The sequence below is a fragment of the Lactuca sativa genome, chromosome 8 (genome assembly GCF_002870075.4).
Source record: "Lactuca sativa cultivar Salinas chromosome 8, Lsat_Salinas_v11, whole genome shotgun sequence".
NCBI classification, from domain to species: Eukaryota; Viridiplantae; Streptophyta; class Magnoliopsida; order Asterales; family Asteraceae; genus Lactuca; species Lactuca sativa.
In genome coordinates, this window is record NC_056630.2 from 77,116,167 (window position 1) to 77,141,722 (window position 25,556).

The 25,556-nt window shown below is 33.2% G+C and overlaps 2 protein-coding genes across 2 annotated transcripts; both read right to left on the reverse strand.

Moving 5' to 3' along the window:
- Positions 1-2,291: 2,291 nt before the first annotated feature.
- LOC128127741 (disease resistance protein Roq1-like) lies at positions 2,292-13,473 on the reverse strand. The gene is made up of 6 exons (XM_052766422.1): positions 12,946-13,473; positions 12,646-12,852; positions 5,410-6,264; positions 4,757-5,326; positions 3,908-3,983; positions 2,292-3,813 (listed from the first exon to the last, which is right to left on the reverse strand). Exons 1-6 carry the CDS (start codon positions 13,471-13,473, stop codon positions 3,674-3,676), a joined length of 2,376 nt encoding a protein of 791 aa, XP_052622382.1. The 3' UTR covers positions 2,292-3,673.
- Positions 13,474-13,666: 193 nt separating this feature from the next.
- Positions 13,667-22,341, reverse strand: LOC111908653 (disease resistance protein RPV1). Its single transcript, XM_052766244.1, has 2 exons — positions 22,183-22,341; positions 13,667-14,207 (listed from the first exon to the last, which is right to left on the reverse strand). The coding sequence occupies exon 2, from the start codon at positions 14,141-14,143 to the stop codon at positions 13,667-13,669; it is 477 nt and encodes a 158-aa protein (XP_052622204.1). The 5' UTR covers positions 14,144-14,207; positions 22,183-22,341.
- Between the last annotated feature and the right edge of the window lie 3,215 nt (positions 22,342-25,556).

The following is a 25,556-nucleotide window of genomic DNA, read 5'->3' on the forward strand; positions in this document are numbered from 1 at the left end:
CGCCGCCATCAACTGGATCACAGTCATTACGGCCGACTAAACAATTTACCATCGGCAGAGACGTTCAGCGATCCGTTGCTTCAACCAAGTCAGTCGATAGTAAAACCAAAAAATACTTGAGGTCTTCGGTGAAGGTGAGATCTCGCTTAGAGATGTCCGGTCCAACGGTCGTTGTAGGTTAGATTACCGAGGTTGATAAGGATACATTTTGGCCAATCGTTAATGTCGTCGGTAATAAGATCGTTGTTCTGGATATGTACACTCAATGGTAATTAATTAGCTCAATTATATTCTCCTGCATTTGCTATTATTTAATTCTTTGATTGCTTTTCTGAGGAGGTCAAATAGGGTATACTTCTCTGTTGTGATATCAAAACCCTAGACTTGGCTCCGTAGAGTGTTTGTTTATGGAATAAATCATCAGAATCAACAATTTACAAGTATCATAAAGGAAATTGGAAGTTAATGTCTTAATGAAGTTTTCATGTATGGAGGGCAGGGATTAAGGGATAAATGTGTTAAAAATATTCTTGTTTCCTAATGATTTTGAATATGGAAATAGGAAACAAATGTAAGCTTTCTTGAATCTTGACATACACCATCTTACTTAGTTTTCTACATCTATTCATAAACATACAAATCCAGGTTGGAAATTAAGCAATCAGCTGAAGGAACGCAAAAAGTTCCTGGACTCTCGGAGGTGCCTGTGTACAAGACATATGAAGTATGGGAACTGCTCAAAAGCGGGAGTCGTGTCAGATCTGTTGGATCTACCAATGCCAATGAGCTAAGTAGCCAATCTCACTGGTAAGTGTGTGTGTGTGTGTGTGTATTCAGTTATAGCATTGTAGTTGTGAATATAAAATCAAGGTGGAATCTTTATGGAAAATATTGTTGTGTAGCTTATTGAGAGTGACAGTTCGTGGGGAGAATTTGGTAAATGGACAGTTCGTGGTTATTTAATTTGGTGGGAAGTGAACATGTGGAGAAGATTGAAAGAATCCGAATTCATAAATAAATCACTTTCAGCTTTAGGAGATGTGATTTCAGCTCTTGCATCAAAGACTTCTCACATTCCTTACAGGTATGTCTCTCATCTACCCCATCGTAGATTATTTATTTATTTATTTACTTCTTATTTCAATCTTCTTTTTGACCAAATCAGGAACTCAAAGCTTACCCATATTCTTCAGAGCTCTCTAGGTGAGCTTTCTTTGTACATAATGTTGTGATAAAATTACAATACTACAATAAATAAATTAGTAAAAGTAGATTGATATTTTCTTGCAGGAGGTGATTGTATGACATTGATTTTCATCGGATTTGGGAGAAATAATTTGTTCCCTGAATTTTGCATGCAGAGTGAGAGGTGTGAATATGACCAGCTAGAAAACAACCTGATGTCACTGAGCTATTCAAGTACAAACAACTGGTAATTAATTAGCAAAATACTTTCATTTATTTATTATATTGTTTTCTTATATAATTAAATTAATTATTTGTTGTTTATTTTCTTAAAAATTAGACTGAGAAAGCAAAACATGATGAGAAAGAAACCAAAAAGTTGCAGGATAATCTTCAGTCTGTGCAACTCCGTCTTTCTGCAAGAGAACACATATGTAGAACTCTACAAGAAAAGGTAAATCAAGATATAATAACAACATTAAAGAACAATTACTGATTATTATTATTATTATTATTATTATTATTATTATTATTATTATTATTATTTATTTTGTGATTTCAGGTGCCTAACTACAATATCGGAAAAAATACCTCCCTCTCAGAAGAATCACAAAATTTGTGTCCACTCCCAATTTTAGCAACATTGCCTCAAATAAGTTCAAGATTGTATGTAGTGGGGAATCCTTTATAGTTTTCCTGAGGTTAGAGCTTTCTTCCTTTTAGTTAATAAATTTTTAGTTTTATTACAATTTTATTGAGATAAAAAAAAAAAAAACTTGATTGTGACAGGTTCAAACACATCCTATTGTTAGCTCTTTGGCTTATATCCTATTGAGGTAAAAAAATATTTGAGCTTGAAGAAATGGAAGAAAAAAATAAATGATTTCATTACTTTGTAACCATATATTATTTATGGTGTTGATAATTAGATTATTAGATACTCTTTCTTTGGGACAAAGGAGACATTTGGTTCTACTCCATACTGGCTTTTATGGCTCAGGTTTGACCTTCATTCTTTGGTCAACTAGGTTCAAGATTTTGTTTCTCATTATTTTTCTACTCCCTTTTATAAAAATTGTAACTTTTGGTTGTGTGAGTGTAGGTATAGCATCTCAGTGAAATTGCTATGATCTATAATACATTACCTTATATGAAGGTAACAACCCTCTATTCCTACTACCATATAATATGATCATTTTACCCTTTTCTGTTCCTTGACTTTTTGTATTAAGTAGAAAAGAGACACATATATAGATAGCTTACTAGATTTTTTCCCATGAAGTCGTGTATGGGTATCCAGTACTAGAATAAACTATCTGAATCCGAGTAAATGACCATTTTACCCATCTAATTAGAAATGATTCTTGTTAACAAAGAAGTAGTGTCTAACTCTTTCTTGAGTAAATGGTCATTTTACCCTTCTCTTTGGCCAATGATCATTTTACCTTTCTATTTAAAAACAATGCTTGCTAACAAGGAAACAATATCTTAATTTTGTTAGATTAAATGATCGTTTAACCCTTCTATTTAGAAACAATGATTACTCACAAAAGAAATAGTATCTTACTCTTGTTTGAGAAAATGATCATTTTACCCTTCTATTTAGAAACAATGCTTACCAACAAAAGAAACAATATCCTACTCTCCTTTGACTACATGACCATTTTACCCTTCTATTTAATGAATGACTATTTGACCATTCTATTTGGTAAATGACCATTTTATCATTGTATTTTGCAGGAGTCTGAAAAGTATTCCATAAGGATGCCCAACAAATGGAACTTTTCATTTGATTACTTCTATTTTGCTTTTGTAGTGTTAGCAGCTCTATAATTTCATGTATAATTTAGGTGGGAAATCATCCGTTCTTATATGAAGATTTATTTGGTTATTGTTGTATTATAAACATTTATAGCATTTGCCTTTTCTTTTGTCTAATTGGATATTATTATATTTCATTTTAAAAATGACATTTAATATTTCAAAATTTCTTAATTATTGACCCTTTTTTGTCTAAAAGGCTAAATCAGTGACGACCAGTTATAGTCACTAATTAGATAAACCAGTGACCACTTTCTATGGTCACTAATCAGATAAAACAGTGACAACTTTTATTGGACACTAAGTAGATAAAATAGTGACGACTTTCATTGATTAGTGACAACATTTAGTGACGAAGCGGGTCGTCACAGATTTAGTGACGACTATATTTTAGTCACTGTTTAGTGACCACATTTATATCTGGTCACTAAATCGGTTTTGTGACGGACCTATAGTGACGAAAAGTGACGACCGAAATTTTGGTCACTAAATCATTTAGTGACGACTCATTCTATTGTTAGTGACCATTTCGTTTTGGTCACTAATTGACATATTTTTTGTAGTGGGTATTGCTGACATCACTCCCTCAAGTCTAAGAGCTCAGATATAACACAATCATTGTGACACTCTTGTACGATTTCAGGATTGAAGGTCCTGCTGAAAGCTTCTACCAACCTTTGGCTGCTCCAATGGTCACTATCTCTGTGTGGCAATACTTTTTCAGTTTTCCGACGATAAAAACTGGATCAACGTCCCCAGTGACAGTCAGTGTCTTCTCTTTCATGCTGAAAGCTATGGACTCGACCCCTGTATGTATATATTTCAAAACGAGCTTTAGTCAAACATATGGTTTCACGTGAAAATAGAAGGAAAACAAAAACAAACACAATATATTATTAACCTGAAAGGGTGGAAACTGCCTTCAAAACCTTCCGCTTTCCTTTATCATCGTGTACATTCACTTTGACAACCACTTTCTGCAATTGAATACAAAGTAATAACAACCAACTATGAAAGTTAATCTCCAGAATTAATTTAAACGAGGCTAAAAAGAGTAAGTTTGGTTTTATTTTTGCAGCATGGTTTTAGGCTTTCTTCTGCAGATATAGACAACATATCCATGTTCTCATCTGTAATAGCTAGCTAGGTTCAGCAGCAATTTTATTTTACCTTTCCTAATTTCTTACTTCATTTTTTGGACCACAGGTATATGATTCCACGAGCCAACAATCTTTTTTATGAAATATCCCATTGAATATGTAGAGAATTAATTCACAAAAGTATTATATGTTGGAATGATATGTGACAAGAATCATTTCTTTTATTTTTTTGAAGTATTTATGCAGTTTGTGTAAAAAAAAAATCAATTTTCAGGAAAGTAATTTAACAATTTTTATAATTATCTAAAATGATTAGTGAAACAGATAAGATAATTACGAAAGAAGAGCAATTTTGTCATTTACCATATATACATGTCAAATCCTTTGAAAGATTTACAAACCAGATTCAAATGAATGGACTTTAGTGGGTGTCCAAGAAAAAAAAAACATATTTGTTTGGAAAAACCGACAGTTGGTAAGATTTGGAATCTATAATGTGTTTGGTTGGTTGGTTGGATTTGAAAGTTGGAGACAGATGGAAATATTATTTTGTAGATCGACTTTGGTTTTCAAAAACACACGTTACCACTGACTATCAAATGAGAACATGCAAAAGAAGAAGTTTCAGAAAGTGAGTTAAGTCCACAGACCTGTGTGTAGTAAGGCCGCCATAAGATCTCAACAGAAGACTTTGAATCATGTTGTTGGATTTTAAATGTGTTTGAACCATCTTCATTTTCCTTGTCCCAAAATTCTGAGCAATTTGTTGTTTTCACCTCATCCCCTTTACTTCCCCAAGGAATGAGCTCACCTCCAACATAACTGTTAGCTGCTAAGCCACTCAGATGTCCTCCGTCTATTGAAAATGATATCATATTGTATGAAGAATTCAATAATGTTGTGTGCCTCAGTGAACTAAAGGAAACATATCCTATGATTGACCCACTTCCATCATATTTAGGATCTGCTGGTGCTTCACTAGACTCTTGCCAAAGCACGGAGAGAATATCTTCATCCACATCCTGCCTGATGATTATATTTATTTGCGGATGTCTTGCTTTGGTAACAATGCATATTAAGAACCCACAAAAGTCTTTGTACCAATCATATGGAAGACGCAATGTAAATGTTGTCCCCTTAAACAGCCTACCAACAAACCCCCTTGGAATCATCTTATATCCAAGATTGACACTGATAAAGTGATCTTCAAGAGCATTTCCCTGCCATGGAAAACACGTTCAATTATTCTGCTTTTTGGATTTTATATAAAGAGTGAAATTCCAAACATAAAGGTAAAGTAAACCTGGAGCATGGAGTCTAGTAATATGTCACCAACAAGTGGACCAAGTTTGTTGTACCCACACAATGAGACTTTCCACAACCACTTACAGTTTGAAATATCTCCAAAGCTTTCAAGTGACCAACAATTATCCGCTATAACAACAGCTATACTTGATGGCAGATCCCACAATTCTACAAGTAATTGGCACCATGACACGTCCAGCCATTTGAGCTGAGGAAGTCGCCATCGACTAAAATTTAATCTTGAAAACTTATTTCCTTTTAGATTGAGTTCTTCCAAGTTGGGAAACTCCCAAACAGCAAAGTCAATGTCTTTATCTCCCAGACTGCAGTACCGGAGATTTAACTTTCTTAAGCCTCTGGGAAAAAACCGTAACACTGTATTGTTATTGCGAGGTAAATAAGGCTCCTCTAAACAACATTCTTCTACATCAATCAGGTCCTCTGCTGGGTTTCTAATTTTTGTGTCACCACACGTCCAACAAGTAACGACAAAGTTTGAAGAATACTTTTTGTAGGATGCAACTTCTTTCCCACTAATATTTGAATGAAGATGCAGTAGACCGTTCATTTTCTGTTGGATCCCCAAGAGCTTAAAAAGTTTGGGGCAATCTGATAATGAAAGGGTCTCGAGTTTCTTTAGTCGCTTAATCGGTGGAAATATCTTAAGACCAGAACAAAACTCTATAGATAGGAAAATGAGCCTTTCCAAGTTTCCAATCGATGGATGAATCTTTTTTAAACGCTGGCATCCACGAAGAATGAGTCTTTCAAGATTTGGAATTCTATCAAAATCTGGTGTCATGATTAGGTTATTCAATCTAACAAGTTCCAAGATCTTCAGATTTGGAAGATGCTGTTCCATACAAGTGCAAACAAGTCAAAGTATATCAAGGTAATAAGAGCTTAAAGTAAATTAAAAAATATATACACGTGAAACAAGCCAAAACATATGAAATATATACTAAAAAAATTATACTATTTGCAAAAGTTTGGGCTTCGGCCGGCCCCTATTAAAAATGGGTACTGATTCATACACAACAAAAAATTTCCATACAAAAACATTCGACAACTCCATAAAACATAAATTGTTGTGTATGGAGAAAAATTGTTGGGTGCGAATCACTTCCCATTAAAAATATATAAAACTGGGACTAAAACATCCGACAAGCTATTTATTTGGTTTCACCCGAAAATCAAAGAACAACACAATCCAAATAACCAGTTTAACAAATGAACTGGACAGGTTATAGTTGACCTGAATCATGAACACTTCTAACTTGACGAAGGGAGATTCCTACCTTACATAATGTGGATCTTTTTTAACAAGCCTTTGATATGTTTTGGTCGTGTTTATCACCACCACAAATGAAGAGGGTTATCTTTTATATTTAATTAAGATTAGTATTTCCTTAATAGTTATCAATTTAATTTTGGTAAGTAGGGTTCGACAAACATTATAAGTATGACGGAATTGAAGAATCGATTGTTGGAACACTTCCGACCATCTAATGACGGAACTATGATACAACTGGTCGTTTCGGTCATGTTTATCAGCGCCCAAATAAAGAGGGTTATGTATATATATATATATGGGTAAAGTGAATATAGCTAACAACCTTATATAAGCTTAGGTACCTAACTCCATAATACTACATCGGTTTGTATCATATTTACATTGTAATTTCCTAAGGTTCTTAAACTTCAACCCCATAACTTGATTACTTCCAAAATCTTTGGACTTTCAAGAATATATCATTCTTTTACATCACGTTTTTTCTATCGAATACCACCTGATGGGCTTCATATACTACCGCTACAAATGAAAAGATATAGGAGAAATATAATGATGAATTTCCAAAAATTTTTGAAGTAAATCAAGTTTAGGGATGAACTTTAAGAACCTTGGATGATTGCAATGAAAATTTAATGCAAAATAACGTAGTTTGATGAGGTTAGGTACTTAAGCTTATATAAGATTGTTAGGTATATTCACTTTACCCATATATATATATATATATATATATATATATATATATATATATAGAGAGAGAGAGAGAGAGAGGAAGGATCATTTGAGAACCTATAGTTTCCCGAGAACCCGAGAATTAAAAGTGGACCACTAGATCAAAAAACTAAACGGTCAAGATCAAAGATGGCAATATGGTAAATAAACATAGCTTCAATGGTATATGTGGTTTTTTAACAAAAAATTATAGGGGTAAATTAGGTGTATAGATTTTCTGAATTCCTAAAATCAAAACTACTAATTTATCATCACCATCCATACCTATCGCCACCTCCTTTCCCTCTCCAGCAACGATGCCTGCTCCTCCTTCTCCTTCGCCGGAGACGATTGATGCTTCGCCGGATCTAGATACTCATGCCACTCATTCACCTTCCGATACCAACTCCGCCAGAGATCTCTCTTTTTCTTCCTGTTGTTTAGCCTTGAGAAAATCAACGTTAAATCCTCCATCTCCGCCTCACATTTTCTCATCCTCACCGGCAATAAATCTTCGTCTCGTCTTTGATTGTCGATTCGCATCTCTGCTATAAGCTTCGATTGTTGAGCCTTGCTCTATTTGTAAGGTTTGCTTATCTCTCATAAGATTCGATCTTTTATGTTCTAATCTCGCTTAGCGGAATCCTTTTTTTCTGGCCTTTTAATCTTCTCTCGTCTCCTTGAATTTCATATGTTGTACTACCATTGATGAATAGCAGCAGAGTTCCTATCGAGCTCTGAACCAAATTTTTATAGTTCATGGAAGTGGTTTTGACTTTTAACCTAAGTTTGATCTTACTCTGCTTTTCAATCGAACTCATTACACTTAATTTAATTGTTTAATAGGTGAATGTGATGCTAAAAAAAGCTAGTTTTCTAATCCATTATGATGATTTTGTTGCTGGCTCCAAGAATACCTGATAAGCATATATCTGGAATGGTTGATGAATCAACAAAACTTGCAAAGGTTGTTTTGCTCTGACTAAAATAAAGAGACACAGTAGGTGCATAAGAAAAAAAAGACTAGGAATCAAAATAAAATATTGCTCCTCTGTCTCTTTTTACTTTGGATTTAAAGTGACTAAATGAAAAACACATCCTAAAAACACAGTTTAATTTGGAAAGAAATCTAAAATGGATAAGAAGGAAAAAGTAATTTGAGCAAATTTAATTTCCTTTATAATTATTTACATCAAAATTAGTTGATACATGTACTAGTAAAGTTTCCCCATCGTTATGGAACTTGAATAAGGTTGATTCCCTTAATTTAGTGTAATTATCCTATTGGTTGTATAGCTTTTTAAGATTTCAAAACATTCACAATATGAATTCAATTGCACACAAATAGAAATATATGTTGATATTTAGGCACCAAGTTGGCTACCATGGCTTGTGTTTTTGTTTCTAAATCCTTGATGAAAACGAACTATAACTCATCTGTTTTTTCTTTGATTTTTCTATTTAGGCAATGCCTCCGATTACTCTAATGACATTAGGAAGAAACATATGGGTTACTGTTTTTGCACAAAGCTAAGAGATTAGTGGCATTGATTACATTATATTTTCATTTTCACCATTAAAATTGCCATAACTTTCTTTTTTTCATAACTGAGTTTTCTTTTGGAACCTTATTGCAGGTTGCAAAAAGGGGATTACATATTGTTGCATAACATGGGTGAGTTATGCTACATTTATGATTAATTGTATATCGTATTTGTGTTTCTTAAATAATTACTAATTTCCATATTTTCCATTTAGATTTTAGATTAAAATTAAAACTAGTGATCTTTGCAAGTGAGCAATCTATTCAAAATGATTTTTCTGATGGGAAATTCAGGAAGCACAAGCACTTGTTGCTGCTGCAGCTGAAACTGTTGCAAGCAAAAAAGAGGTAACTTTTTTTTCTTTTTTTTCATATTTTTTTTATAAATGGTAAAAAAAAATAGAGATCAATTAACTTTTCAAGTAATATCCATGAATTATTATTTTATATGAAACAAGAAAGACAAAAAAAAAAAAAAAAAAAAAAGGACAACCATTGGAAGCTAAGAATGCTAAGCCAGCCCAATCTGTTGCAGAAGCTGCTAGTCAACTTTTCACCAACAAGGTTTGTTCTTTTTATATGGATATGTGTGAGGGTAATTTTGGAAATATCAACATATAAAAATTGTTGCTATATTGCTTATTATGACTGTATATCTTTTTGCATATTTGTGCAGAAACTAAGTTCAAAATCAATTATGATGCAATGAACAGACTCTTTGATGATGAGGTACTCTTTCTTCTAATTAAAAGTGGCTTATAATTAATTAGATCATAACATGTATCGTGATATGGGAATAATTATCTTTATAAGATTAAAAATCTTTTTTAATTTAATTATTCATCATCTTCGTTATAGAAAAAACATAAAGAAAAAGTAGTTTATAAATTCATTTTTTTTGTCCTTTGTTTCCAGTGAATTGAACTTGGAATTCTTTTCTTGAAACCAGTTCAAAAGATTTCACCAATGTGGAACAAACTTTCATTGCCATGACTGCTTCCATCAAAGGTACTCAATATTTTTATTTTTTCTTTTTTAATAAAAGATCAAAATGCTCCCATTACATATATTGAAATAAATAAAAATAGAAAGCTTAGTTTTATGCATTTATAATAAACAAAAAATATTTAAATATAAATAAAGATTTCATTTTTATTATTGAATTCCATTCCAGCCAACCAAAATTTCACATTCCGATTTCAATTCTAATTCCAATCTTGAATTTACATATCCACATTTGTAGTATTCCAATCATAACAACTTTCCACTCTTTAATTTACATATTTACCACCTTTAAATTCACATGTAAATCACATGGAATCATGTATGAATTATATGTAAATCACAATTGAATCACATATGAGTTACATGTTATTCATATGTAATTTACATATGAATCACATGTAATTCACAAGTAAATCACAAGTGATTCACATATGGATTACATGTGATTCACATGTAAATCACATGCAAATCACAAGTGAATCACATATGAGTTACATGTGATTCATATGTAATTTACATATGAATCACATATAATTCACAAGTAAATCACAAGTGATTTACATATGAATTACATGTGATTCACATGTAAATCACATATAAATCACAAGTGAATCCCATATGAGTTACATGTGATTCATATGTAATTTACATATGAATCACATGTAATTCACAAGTAATTTACAAGTGATTCACATATGAATTACATGTGATTCATATGTAATTAACACGTAAATCTCATATGAATTACATGTGATTCACATACAAATCACAAGTGAATAACATATGAATTACGTCTATATGCACATATGTATTTTTTGTGAGTTTTCTTGCATTAATCAATTTTTTTTTCATTTTCTTGTAGATTTGGAAGAATTTCTGGAAAATATTGAAGAGGTGAAAAGTGATGAATTAAAGAAAATATGGAAATCTTGACACGAAGACATAAAAACATTTTGAAATTTTGTAGTATTTTTTGTTTTTTGATATTTTATTTTGTATCGAATAAAATACTTGTATTATTGTGCTTATAGATTATTAAAAACAATGGATTTTTATATATGATTACTTATGAATATTATAGTATAAGAAAGATGCATATATGTAATTGAAAAATATGCATATATGCACCTAAAACTTTGATTTTTTTGGTTAAAAAATTATAGTTTTTTTTACAAATATTGCAGTTTTTTTTTTAATTTATTGATTTTTCAAAATTTACTGTTTTTAAAAGGTCCAAGCAGTTTTTAAAAAATAATATTTTTTCAATTTTTTAAAAATTTAAAGTTTTTCAAAAAAAAAATTAAAAAATCTATATTTTTTAAAAAAATCTAAAATTTTTATTTAAAAAAAAATATGAAATTTCGTATTTATTATGTTAATTTTAAGACTTTTAATAATATTTCCAATAACACAAAAAATTGAACACTAAATGAGATTGTTTAGATGACGATCACACCCTTAATGAGTTTACTTTGATCTAACGCTCCACTTTTAATTGTCAGGTTCTCGGGAAACTATGAGTTGTCAACGGATCTCATATAAATATATATATATATATATATATATATATATATATATATATATATATATATATATATATATATATATATATATAGTCAAGATTAAATAAGAAGGAAATTTTTGATAGGAAGGTAAGAAGTTTTTTTTCTACATTTTTTTTCGTGAACAAACAAAATGAATCATTAGATGATTCATTTGTAAGATGATTCACAAGAAAAAATTCTCAAAAAAACATCTCGATGATTCATTTATATAATGATTTTGTTGTTATTCACTAAAATTATCATAAAAATGAATTTTTTCTTAATTTACTTAAAAATGAATCATAAAGATGTTTTTCTGGGAATTTTTTTCTTGTGAATCATCTTATAAATGAATCATCTAGTGATTCATTTATTTTGTTCGTAAAAAAAATATGTAGAAAAAATTCTTACCTTCCTACCAAAAAAAATTTCTTACCGGATATATATATATATATATATATATATATATATATATACACACACACACACACGGGACGGTTCACTTGAGATTAAAAAAAATAGAGATCTTAAGATTCAACCTCAACCACATATTTCTCATTTTCCGCTTTAACGATGTAGTGTACCGACAGCAGCAGGGTATGCCTAATCATAAATGATTATACATATATATCTATTCACAGACTCACAGACTGAGTAATCATATATGATTATGACAGTGGTAGAAGAGGTGGTTGCAACGAAGTTGGCGGCAGTATAAGTGACAGAGGTAACAGTGGTGGGGTGTGTCAGAGATGGTGGTAGTGGTGGTGGCGGTTGTGCTGGTGGGGATGGTGGCAGAGGAGAAAGGAATGGGTGGCGATATATAATCATTTATGGTTATAACAGGCCTACCGCGCCGGTACGCCGGAGGGTTAGATTAAGATTAAAAATAAAATAAAAATATTGATATTCAACCTCAGCCACATAGATTAAAATATGTATGTTAAGCCCTACTTACCAAAATTAAAAACATACCAAAATAAAGTGATATTGCTTCATGACACCAATGACGAGTGACATAACTATGTGCTCATAGCCGTATAACTACTTATAATTTCATCTCTGAATTAGGCAAGTAAGGTCGATAATTCTTCATCCACTTTGTTTTAATTTGTTATTTTGATAGAGTATAAGAATTACCTTATAACCCCTCCAAAGTCGTTTCTGCGAGATGTCATCCAATATCAGACAACAAAGGTTCTTTGGTGGAAAGTTAGTAGGAAATGGACTTGCAAGATCACCTCTCCAATCAATCCACCGGAGGTTTTTCAGGTTTGCAACCGAAGGAAGTTCTACTAGATCATAGCTATTGCATTCAATTCTTACTGCTTTAACCATGTCAAGTTCCTGTAATAGATGCAAAATGATATCAGGATTCTAGAACATCTTCCTTCTTCCAAACTATACATATATAACATGCATAGATAGCTTAATCATTACCTTCGTCGCATCCATAGCATAAATTTTTAGAACATCTTCCTTCTTCCAAACTCTACTATGTTTTTCTGGATTCTCAGGGTGTTCCCCTCTAACAATGTAGCGTCCCATTTCTTGCAACAGATCATGCATATCAAACCTTCCATCTGAAATTGTTATGAGCGCCTTTTCTAACAACACCTTTATGCCTATAACAGGGTAAAAACCACAAGCATCAAGCATTGCCATTATCCCTTCATTTTTATACTGACCTCTGAAGAAGCATGCAATATCAAGAAACAACTCTTTCTCAACCGGTGTAAGTCCATCAAAGCTGATCTGTAGCTTTTCCACAATATTTGTATCTGGGATCTCTTTCAATCTGGCTATTGCACTCCTCCACTCATTAATGTCTTTTCCACATAGAAAACAACCAAGAACTGTAAGTGCTAATGGGAGTCCACCAGCATAAGAAACCACACTTTTTGAAAGCAGCTCATAATCTTTTTTATGTTTGTGACCACATGGTGCATGCTTGCAAAAGAGCTCCATAGCCTCATCATCGTTTAACAAGCAAGGGATTAAATACAGAATTAAAATTAGAATTAGAACTCAATTAAGTCTATAACAGTTCAGGTAGACCAGGATATGCTGGAGTTTTGGTTGAGGTTGCTGTTGATAGAGCACACATGATTTAAGCATAAACAGTGCAGAAAGAGAAAGAAGATTACCCGTTGGCAATGTGCTATGGTTCCCATCCAGAAATGTTACTTGCATCCACAAGTGCTTTTCTCCATGATTCAACCTTGGTTTTGTTCTCCAACTCATGCTTAACAAATGCTTCTCCATATTTTTGTTTCTGTTTTCGAACTTCAGATGGATCAACGCCATAAAATATGGGTATAAGTATTTGGCCTCTCGTATCTTTGCATTTCATGATATGTGCAAGTTCATCTAAGCACCATGAAGAATCGGCATAGTTTTCAGAGAATACGATGACGCCAATCTGTGACTCTTCTATAGCCTTCATAAGAGATGGATTGATCAATTCGCCCCGAGGAAGTGTCTCGTCATCTTTGTAAGTGTATATCCCTTTTTGTACAAGAGCTGTGTAGAGATGATCCACAAACGTCTTGCGAGTATCTTCTCCTCTAAAACTTAGGAAAACATCATGATTCCATGATTGAGAAGAAAAGGCCGGAGATGATGATGAAGATGCCATTGGTATGTTGATTTGTTGTGAGAGAATGTATGCAGTTCCAGCACCTCAATGAAACAAACTATGTCTGTAGAAAGAGAGAGAGATGAGTTTCCAAGAAATTTCCAATTAATGAAAGCTCAAGAAATATCTCACCACTTGACATGTTGACTTGTTGAGATAGCTATAATATATACAAACACACACACACACACACATATGGAGAGAGAGAGAGAGAGAGAGATTTGAGTTTCCAAAAGAATTCCAATTTCCCAAAAGCTTTAAAAAAAAAAGATGAATCGAGTTGATTTCAGATTGATGATATGCCAATATAAGCAAGGCACTTTATTTATTATCCACATTAGCAAAAACTTACATTTTATTCACCAAAATTACCCAATTTGTAATCTAAAACCTTATAAGATGATATTTGGCCCAAGTTGTTGTCATTTCATCCTCCACATCATTTTCTAAGTATACAAAACATGATGAGGAATAAAGTTCTACAATTCAAATTATCTTAAAGTTATTAGCATTATTATTGTTGAAAATAGTGGAGTATTTCAATCTTATATTTATTTGTTTTCTTAAAGGAGTTATTATGTTAAAAGTATTTGTAGTGGGTTTAGAGTGTAAATGCAGGGACGGATACGCACGCGGATCTTTTGATATGGTCGGGTTGATCCATATACTTAATACTGAGATATAAAAGAAGAGAGAGAAGATATTTTGGCAGATGAGAGTCTTCAGCTTACAAGATAGATCTAGGGTTTTCTCTTCTTTCGTTGTTCGTGTTTTCTACTTCTCTCTGATCTTGTGTTGTTAACAAGTTGTTAAAGTCTTTTGGTTGTTTTGTTGATAGATTAATAATCAGATGTTTCTCTTCGTATAATCTGTTTTAGATTAGGGTTGAGTGTAGTTGAATGAGAGTAGATTAGGATTTGTAGTGAGGTTTCAGTTGTAAGTACATGAAAACCTTCTGTTTCTTTGTCCTAAATTGATATAAGAAATGAAGATGTTGGGAACAATATTTTGTGTAATTTCAACATGGTATCAGAGATCTAAGGCTCATGTTCTTTGATCCCGACGGCTTGGTTGGCTGATCGTCGTTTGGTGATCTTCGCTCTCAACGATTTAAAAAAGGTACATCGATTCCTTTATTTTTTGTTTTTTGTTTTCTGTTAAATATGTTAGATCTAGGGTTCGTTTTCTATTTACCCTAGTTTGCTCTTTGGATCCTGGTACTGCGAGATTTTTGATTGGTCTTGCAGATTGGCGCTTCTTCTCATCTTCTTGTCGTTGTGACTACAAGTTTGAACAAAAGGAAATACGTTCTGGAAGCTATCGATTAATCCCTTATCTGAAATAATCCTCTTGGGGTCGGATTTCATCACCGATAAACCCTTGTAGGGAACGGATTTAGGGAGTCGATTTGAAGAAAAACAAAAAAACAACATCGCCTTCTATAGCACTGTGAGGGTGTTCTTGTTCTTCTATTTTCTTCTTTGTTTTCGCGTATACTGTGTTTGTTTCTTGGCTGTTTCTTTGACTCTGTGGTTGACTGTCTTGGGCCCCGACATACTGTGGTGACCATCTGGACTTAAGTCAACACAGGGTCGGTTACTTGTTCTGTGTGTTGTGTATTTCCTATCTTTTCTGTGTGTTCCTTGTGATTTAGAATGGAAGGAGATACTCCTGAAGGCAGTGGTACTCCTAAAGATGGTACTACTGCCGATTTTGATGATCCTTTATATGTTCATCCTTCTGATTATGCTGTAGCCTCAATCATAACCATTAAACTGACTGGAAATGAAAATTATCGGTTATGGCGTAGTGCCATGTCTAGAGGTCTGAAGGCTAGGAATAAGTTGGGTTTTGTGGATGGAACTTTAACTCTTGAAAAAACTGATGTCTCTAAAACCTCTAAATGGGAACGAGTTAATGCTGTTGTATGCAATTGGATTTTAGGGTCTATTTCTGAATCCATTTATGCTAGTCATGTTTACTCTGATAAAGCTAAGGATATTTGGGATGAATTATTTGAAACTTATAATAAGGCTGATGGATCTGTAGTTTTCAATATCCATCAACAAATTAATACTTTGAAACAGAATGGTTCGTCTCTTTCCGATTATTACAATAAACTTGATTCTTTATGGAAGGAATTTGATGGTTTGACTAGTTTAACTGAATGTGTATGTGAGGCTGCTACTAAACTTAATGATCATTCTAAACTGATGAAACTAATGCAGTTTCTGAGTGGTCTTGATGAGTCATATAATCAAGTAAAAAGTCATATTCTTTTGATGGATCCTTTACCAAATGTTAAATCTGCTTTTTCCATTCTTTCTAGAGAAGAATCTCTTCAAAGGAATGGGTCTTTAAATTCTATTGTTCCTTCGAAGTCTCAGGTGTCTGTGTTTAACAGTAAAGTTAATGATTTTAAGAAGGGACAAGGTCTAAACAGGATCAGAAATCAAGGATTGCAATGTAAACATTGTAATCTTAAAGGCCATACAATAGATAGATGTTATAAACTGATTGGTTTTCCAAAGGATTTTAAACAGAAAAATGAAAGTAATAACCAAAGTAAATCCTTTTCTGTAAATTCATCTTCTGTCAGTTCAAATAACAATATTGTAGGTTCTTCTGAGACTGTTAACAAGAGTAATGCTCACTATCTTACAAGTGAACAATACTCCAAATTTCTTCGTCTTATTAGTGACAGTTCTATCAATGAGGATGTATCTGTTGCTGCTAATATGGCAGGTACATGTTCGTTTACTTGTTGTAATTCTGTTGTCAGTGAAAATAATTCTCAGAGTTGGATTGTTGACTCAGGGGCAAATCAACATATGATAGCCTCTGAGTCACAACTTCGAGACACAGTGGATGTGTCTAAGCTCAATCTTCTTGTTAAACATCCTAATGGGTCTTCTGCTCCTATTAACAAAATAGGGAACATTCAATTATCTTCTCACCTTACTTTATTTGATGTGTTTGCTGTTCCAGACTTTAATGTTAATCTTTTGTCTGTACACAAGCTTTGTAAGGATAGTGGTTGTGAAGTTGTATTTTCTGAACATAATTGTAAAATTCAGGATTCACTGTCAAAGGAGATGGTGGAGAATGGTAGGGAATCAGGGGGTCTTTATTACCTTGATCATGTTCCCTTAGGTAATTCTGCTAGTTTAACTATTCCTAAGTGTTTTGTTTCAAAATTTACCTGGCACAGTAGACTTGGTCATCCTGCTGACCAGGCTTTAAGTGCTCTAAAAGATAAACTGAATTTTGGAAGTGAATCCTTACCTCCTTGTGATACTTGTCATAAAGCAAAACAGACTAGAGAATCCTTTTCTCATAGTCAACATCATTCATCTCAATTAGGTGAATTGATTCATCTAGATGTTTGGGGTCCCTATAGATTGGCTTCTGTTGAGGGTTATAAGTATTTTTTGACTATCGTGGATGATTTTTCTAGGGCAACTTGGGCTTTTCTTTTAAAATCTAAAAGTGAAGTTTTTGATTGTTTTAAGGTTTTTGTAAATATTCTATTAAATCAGTTTGGTGTTAACATTAAGACTATAAGGTCTGATAATGGAACAGAGTTTGTAAATAATCAAATGAAGTTTTATTGTATAGAACATGGAGTCATTCATCAGACCTCTTGTGCTTACACTCCACAACAGAATGGAGTTGTGGAAAGAAAGCATAGACATATTCTTAATGTGGCACGTTCTCTTATGTTTCAGTCAGGGGTTCCTATTAAGTATTGGGGAGATGCTGTTTTAACTTCTGTTTTTTTGATAAATAGAATGCCTACTTCTGTTTTGAATGGGTTATCTCCTTATGAACTTGTTTTTAAAAAAACTCCTAACTTTGATCATTTAAGAGTTTTTGGTTGTCTTTGTTTTGCTGCTAGACAAAATGTATCTGATAAATTTTTTGTGCGTGCAGAAAAATGTGTTTTGTTAGGATATTCATCTGATAAGAAAGCCTATAAACTTCTTAGTTTGGATACTAATTGTTCTTTTGTATCCAGGGATGTGAAGTTTTATGAGTCAGTGTTTCCTTATAAATTGAGGTCAATTGTTGGTGATAAAACTTTTAATACTTTTGGTCCTGTTGATCCCTTTTCCTATGATGACTTTGATAAAAATGAATACTTAAATGATTCTATAAATTTAGATGAACTGAGAGTGGAGTCACAGGAGGATGGTATTAATGCAGCTACTGACTTGGATGACAGTGACTTAATTGAGTCAGTCAACCGTAGTGGCGAGGTAAATATGCCTCATTCTGTTGGTTCTATTCCTTTATCTTCTGATATGTCTGAGGAAAATAGTCATATGTCTTCAACCCCTTCAGTAGAACTATCTATAGGTGCATCTAGGTCTAGACGTGAATCACATATGCCAATTAAATTTGCTGATTATGTTATAGAAGGAAAATATAAATATGGCATAGAAAGATCTGTTAACTATTCTTTGCTTAATACTGATGCTAAATGTTTTATTTCGAATCTGAATAAGACTGTAGAGCCTAAAAATTACTATGAGGCTCTATCTGATCCTAATTGGGTAAATGCCATGAATGAAGAAATGGAAGCTCTTCATCGTAATCACACTTGGGAAATAACAAATTTACCTAAAAACAGAAAACCAATTGGTTGCAAGTGGGTTTTTAAAATTAAATATAAGTCAAATGGTGAAGTTGAAAGATATAAAGCCCGGTTAGTTGCTAAGGGGTATAATCAAAGAGAAGGGATTGATTGTGACTATTCGGATTGTTATTTCCTTATATGTGCATAATTCTTGGCCTTTATATCAGTTAGATATAAATAATGCTTTCCTTTATGGTGATCTATCTGAGGATGTGTATATGTCTCTTCCCCCTGGATATTATTCTGAAAATGATTCTAGGGTTTGCAAGCTTACAAAATCATTATATGGTTTAAAGCAAGCTCCTAGAAAATGGAATGAAAAATTGTGTGCTTCTTTGTTTATTGCTTATGGAGTTCAAGTGCTAAGTCAATTTATGCACAAACCTAGGAAATCTCATTTAAAAATTGCTTTAAGGTTGTTAAGATATTTAAAAGGATGTCCTGGAAAAGGAATTGCAATAACTAAATCTGATAATTTTATGTTAAGTGGATTTGTTGATGCAGATTGGGCAAAATGTCTAACTACAAGGAAATTTGTAACAGGGTACTTAGTATATTTTAATAATTGTTTGATTTCATGGAAAAGTAAGAAACAGTCTACTGTTTCTAGATCTTCCACTGAAGCTGAATATAGAGCTCTTGGGTCTATTACATGTGAAATAATTTGGGTTTTGAAAATCTTTTTTGAATTAGGATTTAAGAATTTTATTCCAGTTTCTGTATTTTGTGATAATGATTCAACGATTAAGTTAGCTCTTAATCCAGTGTTTCATGAAAGAACTAAACATTTTGAGATTGACCTGCATTTTGTAAGAGAAAAAATTTCAAATGGAGTTATAAAACTTGTTAAAATTGTTTCTTCTGAACAGAATGCAGATATACTTACAAAATCTTTGAATATCAAACAACATGATTTTTTATCTAAAAAAATGGGTCTCGTTGATATTTTTAAGGAAAACAAATAAATATTTCGATTGAGGGGGAATGTTGAAAATAGTGGAGTATTTCAATCTTATATTTATTTGTTTTCTTAAAGGAGTTATTATGTTAAAAGTATTTGTAGTGGGTTTAGAGTGTAAATGCAGGGACGGATACGCACGCGGATCTTTTGATATGGTCGGGTTGATCCATATACTTAATACTGAGATATAAAAGAAGAGAGAGAAGATATTTTGGCAGATGAGAGTCTTCAGCTTACAAGATAGATCTAGGGTTTTCTCTTCTTTCGTTGTTCGTGTTTTCTACTTCTCTCTGATCTTGTGTTGTTAACAAGTTGTTAAAGTCTTTTGGTTGTTTTGTTGATAGATTAATAATCAGATGTTTCTCTTCGTATAATCTGTTTTAGATTAGGGTTGAGTGTAGTTGAATGAGAGTAGATTAGGATTTGTAGTGAGGTTTCAGTTGTAAGTACATGAAAACCTTCTGTTTCTTTGTCCTAAATTGATATAAGAAATGAAGATGTTGGGAACAATATTTTGTGTAATTTCAACAATTATTGTTATTATGACTAATAATAAAAGGGTTAGATACTTATTTATGCAACGATGTTTTAACTTTTTTGGACCTCATGCAACATTGTTAATTTTAATACAAAATAGACAATAAAGTTTCATGTTAGTGCCAAAACATGCGTTATGATCTTCTAAATCGGTTACTTTTAATTTTTTGGCTCGTAAAAGAAATCCACCTCTCTATCTCTCTATCAAGGAAAACGGTGCCATAAAAGTGTTCTTAAATTTAGTAGGAGGATTCATGGTGGGGAAACAAATAGTTGGTGGTACTAATTGATAGCGGGGCATCCCATAACTTCACTTTAATGAAATTTTAGTGGAAAAGGAGGGATTAGCAATCTGGAATACCCTCCAATGGGAGTGGCGAGACGGTAGAAGGCGAAGGCGTGTGTAAATCCATAAAACTTTGGATGAAAGGGATCAAAATGCTAAACGATTTCTTCCCTCGTTGCTCGTTGGCTTGCATTGTCATGGTGATTCAATAGTTGGCTTCATTAGGTTCGATTCAAGTAAAATGGAAAACATAGGGAATGAAGTTCGAGTGGAGAAGTGAACATGTAACTTTGAGAGAGAGCACGTCGTTAAGGAGATCCTTGGTCTCATAAAAAAGTTTATGGAGGGACACTATGAAGAAACGATAGTATGTTCTAAGAGATCGGGGGTATTGGACGCATTTGATGAAGTATTTCAAATCCGCAAAGGGTTACCATCCGATCACGGACGTAAACATGGAATTGTATTGAAGGACATAAAAGAGCCATTAAATATCCGTCCGTATTGATATCCTAATTTCAAAAATATGATGTAGAAAGATTAAAAGAAAGGCTGGTAACAGAGTTGTAAGAGGCGGAATGATTAAGTATAGACGGGGCGCTTTCTCGAGCCCATTTTTGCTAGTGAAAAAGAAGGATGGGTTTGGAGATTTTGCATCAATTATCCTTCTTTAAATAAATAGGTTCCCAATTCATATAATCGATGGATCATGCATTCATTATTTTCCTTTTGTACCACATCAAATAGATGATAATTGAGGAGGTGGTGACACTTGGTTTAGGCCTGAACAGTGAAAGTGAGTGTCAGTTTCAGCTTTTTTCGGGTTTGTTAGGAGTGCTGAGATGTGTGTGTGTGTGTATACAGATTAGAGAGGGGACGACCACTTTTTTTGTAAGAAACTTTTGGTGGGAGATAGAGAGTCAACCTCTTGAAAGTTGACAAGTTTTTAGATACAACTATTTTCCTTCTTTTATCCGTTCTTATTCTTTTATCAATTTCTTTCTGCAATTTGCAATCAAATTGTATCAGACTCTTTACCTATATATACCAGCGCCATAATCCAGAATGTTTGTAGTTATCTATCAATTCCATCGAAGAACATCATCATGTGAATAATAAACAATTTCCTATAACTTAATATCATTATCAACTAACGATGCCTAGAGTTTCAATTTGAAACACCGTATCATTCAACATATGTTAACAACAATCTATCATGTGCCTATGGTTTAGGTATTATTTATGTTTTTGAAATAAGACTTGCATCATATCCCAATCAAAAAAAGAGTATCTTCGATCTGATTACAATGTTATGCACTAATGATATAATCCCCAATTATCTGGTGCTTAATCCCTCCAATTACATACCCTTATAACATACAAATCAGCATATTAACTTCACAAATTCTTTAATTTAATCATCTAACAATAGGAATTAAAAACTTCACAACGTTTGACTAATTTGGGCCAAAATACGCTTCTCACAATCCAGATCGACTTTTTTTTTTTTAACTCGTTGATAAAGTTTAATTAAAAACTCATATAAATTTCATTAACACTTCAATTTCATTATCGATGACTTAAACTTCATCAAGTTATCAGTTTGAGCAACGTACCTCAAATTCTCAGCAATACCTAGTAGACTCCTTTTCTGCAGTCAACTTATTGGCAAGCTTATACGTACTTCAATTTTCATAGCGTTCTTCCTCTAGTTTCTTTCAGCGTGGATCGATACCTTTCCTCTAGCGTTGACTTCTTTCTCTCAATTCTCTAGATCAGTTATCGAGGGGATTAAATTAATGAGAAAGTAGTTATAATTTCCTTTATGTATTTACTCAAGTTATGGAGTTTCAATATCTAGTCCCTAGATTTCTGTATTCAACGTTCTCGCCTCCAGAACCTTAAATTTTGATAATATATCCTTAGAATTTTGTTTTGCCCTATCTATTATGCTAATTTGTAAATTATTTATCCTTATATATACACCTCCAAATTTCATTATTTACTCCGGCTCCGAATTTTATAAAAACCAGTATAATTTGGAACCTTTTTTATTTAACTAGGAAAATTTTATGTTTTAGTTATCAGTTGAGACTTAATTTGTTTTATATCAAAATTTTATTTTTTTTATATCGTGCTTGATGTAAAATGTAGTTTTGGTTCCTTTTGTTTACCAAAATTTTAAATTTTGATCCCAGTATTGGCTTTTTTGCTATTAATGGTTCAGGATTTTTGGTAACACTAGCACGGTCGTTCCAATAACTTTTCCAAGCATCGTTTGGCATGAAGCTCGTTTATGAACAAACAATGGCGGAGCTTTATAGGGGGGGGGGGGGGTCCCCCCAAATCAAATGTTGAAGCTCCGCCCCTACAAAAAACAATTGAACATGTATGCACATAAAAGAAACTTAAATGAACGAGCATAAATGAAAATAAACGAACAACACAAATGAACGTTTACGAATATAATTAAACGAACGAGACCATTGTTCATGTTCGTTCGTTTAACTAAACAAACGATAATTTTTGTTCAAATTATTGTTTGTTTAGTTAAACAAACGAACATGAACATTGTCTCGTTCGTTTAATTATATTCATAAACATTCATTTGTGTTGTTCGTTTATTTTCATTTATGCTCGTTCATTTAAGTTTCTTTTATGTGCATACATGTTCAATTGTTTTTTATTACATTACTCTATTATATGTTTGTTTATGTTCATATATGTTCAATTATGTTTGTTTGGTTATGTTTGTTTAGTATGTTCACAAACATGAACAAGAAAACATGTTCGTTTGTTCGCCTAACTTAAATGAACATGACCATGAACAAACCCTCATTTGTATTTGTTCAATTCGTTTACAGTACTAAGTACTAAACACCGTTGGTGACCTTTGAGAATATAACCATCCGTTAAGCTTAATTACTAACATTATGAAAGGACTAAAATGCCCTCAAGCTATATTATGGAAGAAGGTAGATATTGTTTTCTTCTTCCTAACAACATACATTCACACCTCTCAACACCACCATAGGGTTTGATCATTTCCTTTATTATCCACCTCTCTCTTAAGCTCCATTAAAGGCATGTCGACATCACCACTAACACGCCAACCTCTTTTTAGAAGTGTTACATCAACAAATAATAACCAAAAGTTAACAAAAACACAATACTTGTATGTCCGATTAGAAAAGGTATAAAAAAAGAGCAAAAAAAGTGTCTCAAACGAAAAAACATGCGACATAACACGATCTTTGGTGTTGGGCACTTGATGGCCATGTAAGATCATAAAATTGGAAACTTTATGGTCAACGACATCATTTTGGACTTAGATTTTGAAATTGGACTTAAGGGCTTAAGGATTAAGCTCTTAATGAGTGGATTGGTAGTCAGTTGCGTACGTTGGGCGTACAAGGCGTACGACGTGCGTACACAATCAACAAGCATGTGCCTGGTCAACCATCGAGTACGCTGGACATACAGATGAGTACGTTGGGCATACTCAGTTGGGCTGACTTAGTTGACTTTTTGGAATTTTGAGTTTTACCTGAATTAGAACAAGTTTGATCTAAGGGTATTTTGGGTATTTTGGATTGTGTTTAAGAATTGGTCATTCGGATGGATAGGTGACCTATAGAGGGGTGTTCTCAACCAACCTTGGGCTTTGACTTTTGTTGACTCCGTTGACCGCCGACTTTTGACCAAGTTTGACTTTAGGTCAAACTTGAGGGTTTTAACTGGTGAATAAGATTTTATATGGTTCTGATGTTAGTGGATCTGCGGGAGCAAGTAGTGTATCAGGGAGCGTATCACAATGTTCTCGGGTTCCTTCATTTTAGGTGAGTTTCACCTCATTGTACCGTAGGTCGAAGGCACCAATGTCAGCCCACTAGTTCTGGTTATATGTTAATAGAAGGATGCCTTACGGACTGTATATAGTCATGTAGGATAGACTGAGGACTCTTGGTCTAGGCTCTCTCACATGTTCCTTGTTTCGTTGTGGTTCTAGAGTAGGACCACATGTCCGGGTGGCTATCTTACCTCTGAGTATATATCGTTATCCATTCTTGGTGCGGTAATATTTAGTATGTTGCTATGTTGTAGTGACCTGCTAGATTTGTATCCTTGTATCGAGTATGTTACTATACTGTAGTGATCTGTTAGATCTATATCTTGGTGTGTAGGATGTTGTTATGTTGTAGTGATATGTTAGATCTGTATCCTAGTATGTAGGATGTTCCTATGCTGAAGTGATCTGTTAAATTGGTATCCTGGTATGTAAGATGCTGCTATGCTATAGTGATCTGTTAGATCTGTATCCTGATATATATGATGTTGTTATGCTGAAGTGATCTGCTCGTTTGCTATGCTAAAAGACTATTATTTAAATAGGAAAAAATTGTGAGCTAGGGGTTGGGGGTGTATTTATTTAAGTAAATAAAAAAATCAAGGGCAAAATAGTCTTTTTAGGTAAGACATGGATCAAACATGTAAAAAAACAAACAGTAGGGACCTTTCGAGCTACAAAACAAGTTAGGGACCAAACACGCAAATTACCCTAAACCATAGGGACCATTGGTGTAATTTACTCTAAAATTAATTTTCGGTGATTTTCGATTCGATCTTCAACGATAGATGATTTTAGTAGCTTGAGACATTCTAAAAGTAATTATGAATATGATATCTTTAATATACATTATAAACATAAGATTACACATAATTGGTCCTTAATACATAGCGGTTCGTGGTGGTTTGACCATCGAACACTGACTAATTTTTACCAATTGTTACAACAGCTGTCACACAGTGGCAACCCTTGCCCACGTCGTGGCGGTCCAATAAAATATATGTGCTTTTATTTAATCCCACGCTGTGGGCATCCCTGCACCATGTCGTGCCACAGGTTTTCCCCCAAAACTCCATCTTTACCTCCTAAAAATATAAAGCTAAACTAGTCTTGAACACAGGTGTTATAAAGGTCATGATTTCT

Bases quoted from the DNA above. Each gene is read 5' to 3' on its own strand.
- LOC128127741 (XM_052766422.1), bottom strand. From the start codon at position 13,473: ATGGAGCTCTTTTGCAAGCATGCACCATGTGGTCACAAACATAAAAAA. The intron at 5,327-5,409 runs GTTTACTTTACC...TTTCCATGGCAG, and splicing joins TACTAGACTCCATGCTCCAG to GGAAATGCTCTTGAAGATCA. The intron at 3,984-4,756 runs GTCTGTGGACTT...ATTCAATTGCAG, and splicing joins GGCGGCCTTACTACACACAG to AAAGTGGTTGTCAAAGTGAA.
- LOC111908653 (XM_052766244.1), bottom strand. From the start codon at position 14,143: ATGGCATCTTCATCATCATCTCCGGCCTTTTCTTCTCAATCATGGAAT.